The sequence below is a fragment of the Lygodium microphyllum genome, chromosome 5, assembly GCF_053477565.2.
Source record: "Lygodium microphyllum isolate KBCC chromosome 5, Lygodium_microphyllum_v1.1.10, whole genome shotgun sequence".
NCBI lineage: Eukaryota > Viridiplantae > Streptophyta > Polypodiopsida > Schizaeales > Lygodiaceae > Lygodium > Lygodium microphyllum.
In genome coordinates, this window is record NC_141139.1 from 127,868,207 (window position 1) to 127,871,199 (window position 2,993).

The 2,993-nt window shown below is 32.7% G+C and overlaps 1 protein-coding gene across 1 annotated transcript in view; it reads left to right on the forward strand.

Annotated features, from left to right (window-relative positions):
* The window catches only part of CCD8 (carotenoid cleavage dioxygenase 8), a 6,091-nt gene extending 3,955 nt beyond the window's left edge, over window positions 1-2,136 (forward strand). Inside the window, exons 7-10 of the mRNA XM_087679142.1 lie at window positions 553-743; window positions 869-1,058; window positions 1,453-1,555; window positions 1,731-2,136. Of these exons, the coding sequence (XP_087535268.1) occupies window positions 553-743; window positions 869-1,058; window positions 1,453-1,555; window positions 1,731-1,873 (627 nt within the window). The 3' untranslated portion in view covers window positions 1,874-2,136. The remainder of the gene's footprint in view (window positions 1-552; window positions 744-868; window positions 1,059-1,452; window positions 1,556-1,730) is intronic.
* Window positions 2,137-2,993: the final 857 nt, after the last annotated feature.

Consider the following 2,993-nt stretch of genomic DNA (forward strand, 5'->3'; position numbering starts at 1 on the left):
TGCAAAGCTTGAGTTATAAAGACTTGTACAATTACTTCATATTAATAAGTGCTTTATTTTAGCTTTTTTTCTAGTGGTTTAAGATGACAAAAAAACTTATAGTGTTTTGTGGGGGGAACTTGCAAAAGGTAATTATTGAGCATTATAAAATTGTGAAGTGTGAATGACATTCTAGAAGTATGGATATGTCATGGAAAAATACATGTAGCTACAAAATTGTATTTAGGACAAGTAAGGCTTCTATATAAGAGAAGTACAAGCTCTTTTATGTAGGTAACAAAAATTCAATTTTCAAGAGACTCCATGTGAATTAACATCTAAATGAATGTGATTAGAAAAATCATGTGATTTCTAAGACATGCCACAAGAATTAACCTATAAGTGAATTGAATTGACCAACTCATGTGATTTTTATCATAGTTTTCACTTGTTATATTGCATTTGATCATGCTTACAAATTGTTTTCTTCTTATTATAAGAAAAATCTCATTTTAATCATCTCAGGTACACTGATTAATAGTGTAAGTGTGGTTCTCCTTAATTTGCTATTAGGTCACATCTGTTCAAGTACCATCTTTTGTGACATTCCATTTCATCAATGGCTATGAAGACGTTGATGAAAAGACCGGGAAAGTTAGAGTCATTGCTGATTGTTGTGAGCACATGGGAAAGCCAACAATTCTTGAACGCATGCGGCTTGATGCACTGCGAGAGGAACCTAAAGACAACATTCCAGATGCTAGGTATATAGCCATTATTGCCTACATTTGAGTTTCCTATAGTTTCCAATCATATGTTTATTGAAGACTTTTGCAATCAATGGCAATGTGAGTTAAGATTTTTTCTCATTTATTTTTCATTGTGCTAGGGTGGGTCGCTTGATCATTCCATTAGATGGTAGCCCTAAAGGAGAGCTTGTCACTGCTATTCCTCAAGATTTCCATGGGCATGGTATGGACATGGCAACCATTAATCCACTCTATATAACACACAAATATCAATATGTTTATGCATGTGGTGCTCATCGACCAGCACATTTTCCAAACATGTTATCCAAGGTATGTATATTTACTTTCACTATTCAAGTTGACTTTTGCTTTATTGAAGTATATGTTGTCTGTATTGACAATCATTGGTAAGTATTTATCCTTAAAGGTTGTGTTGACACATAAGTGTATTTTTAAACACTAGTTATTTTTGCGACAATATTTTTGTAAAACTTCACTTTACGTTTGAGTCTACCCATTAGAATATTAAGTGCTTTCTAACAAGTTTACTTGTAAAACTTAGCACCCAGATGGATGATATCTTAGTTATCTATTTCCAATAATGAGAAATTAGTGTACAATATGTTTGTGGTAGTGGTACCATCATTCTAGATTCGCCTTTAGTAAGGTGACACTTCCTCAAGTTTAAGACATCAACTAAAATGCTTATGTTGTTTCCTCCTAGCTCGACGTTGTCAACCAAACTTCAGTGAATTGGTATGAGGATGGTGGAATTCCAAGTGAGCCATTTTTTGTTCCACGACCTAATAGTGTTGCTGAGGATGATGGTAAGTACATGTATGCTTACATTTATGAATGTGATGCTACAATTTAATAGATTACCATTGGGTCTTAGGATTTTGCATTATCATTCTCTATTTTTCCCTAATAGAGAAAAGAGACCGTGAGAGAATTTGCCACTCATGGTTGCTTCCAATGTTACCTCTTATATCTACATTGCAGGTGTGGTACTCTCAATTGTTAGTGACAACAAAGGAAGTTCATTCATAGTGATACTAGATGGACAAAGCTTTCAAGAAATTGCACGAGCCTATATGCCACATGGGCTTCCTTATGGACTCCATGGATGTTGGGTCCCTAATTAGGATTGGAAGAATTGATGTTTGGTTCCTAACTAACATTGAACAAATTGAAGATCCACATACTTATTTGTGTAGTCTTCTCATATATAGTTTTCTAACACACTATCATGTGTGAAAAATCAATTTGGATAATTCGATAACCATGATTACTTTTGACTAGAGTTCCAATGGATGGCAATGGGATTTCCTATGGGCACAAGCTTCCCAAGTTATTCAATCAAGCATATTCCCACATTGAAATTCTTCTATTCATATAGATTTTTTACCCTATTCTCAAAATAATTTTGATATTATTTACCTTTGTGATTTTTGGATTTGATGGGTTTGAAATTTTGAAAGTTGCAAGATGCCTCAAGGTTGTATCCAAGGTTTGAACTCAAACACCCATGTATGTACGCACACACTCAAACTACTTAGAGAGGAGATATTGATGGTAGTTGCAATTGGATTTGATGGGTTTGGTGACTTTTTTTTTTCCCTTTGGGAGAAGGCTTGAAAATTTGGAAGTTGCAAGATGCATGAAGGTTGTATCCAAGGTTTGAACTCACACACCCATGTACACACCCACACACTCAAACCACTCGGACTACAAACCATTGGCGATGAGTGCTATCTTGTTAATATGTTAACATAGATAATAATATTAACGTATTGATTCTTAAAATTAAATTATTTTTAAAAGTAATAGAAATAATATTATAATGTTAAATAGGATTATACAAATAATATTATGCATACTTATTATGCTATGACTAATAAAGGTATTATAATGCCTATCAATTATACTATTAGTGTAGGTAGGATGGCTAATATGTTACAAAATAACATTAATAACCTTGTTACATAATTGCAAATAGCATTGCAATTAAGAATGTTAGCTATATTGCAATAAGCAATTTAAATATACTAAATTGTCATTATACTATTGATATGTTAACATAGATAATACTATTGATATGTTATGATAAATAATATTAATCAGATTACTCTTGAGAACATTATGAATAATATTATTAACCTTAATTATGTTAGCATAAATGAAATTAAGATCTTGTGAATAAACACACACAAATACACAATCTCTCTCATGTGTGTTGTTGCTAGCTTTGCTGGAAAAGCTAGT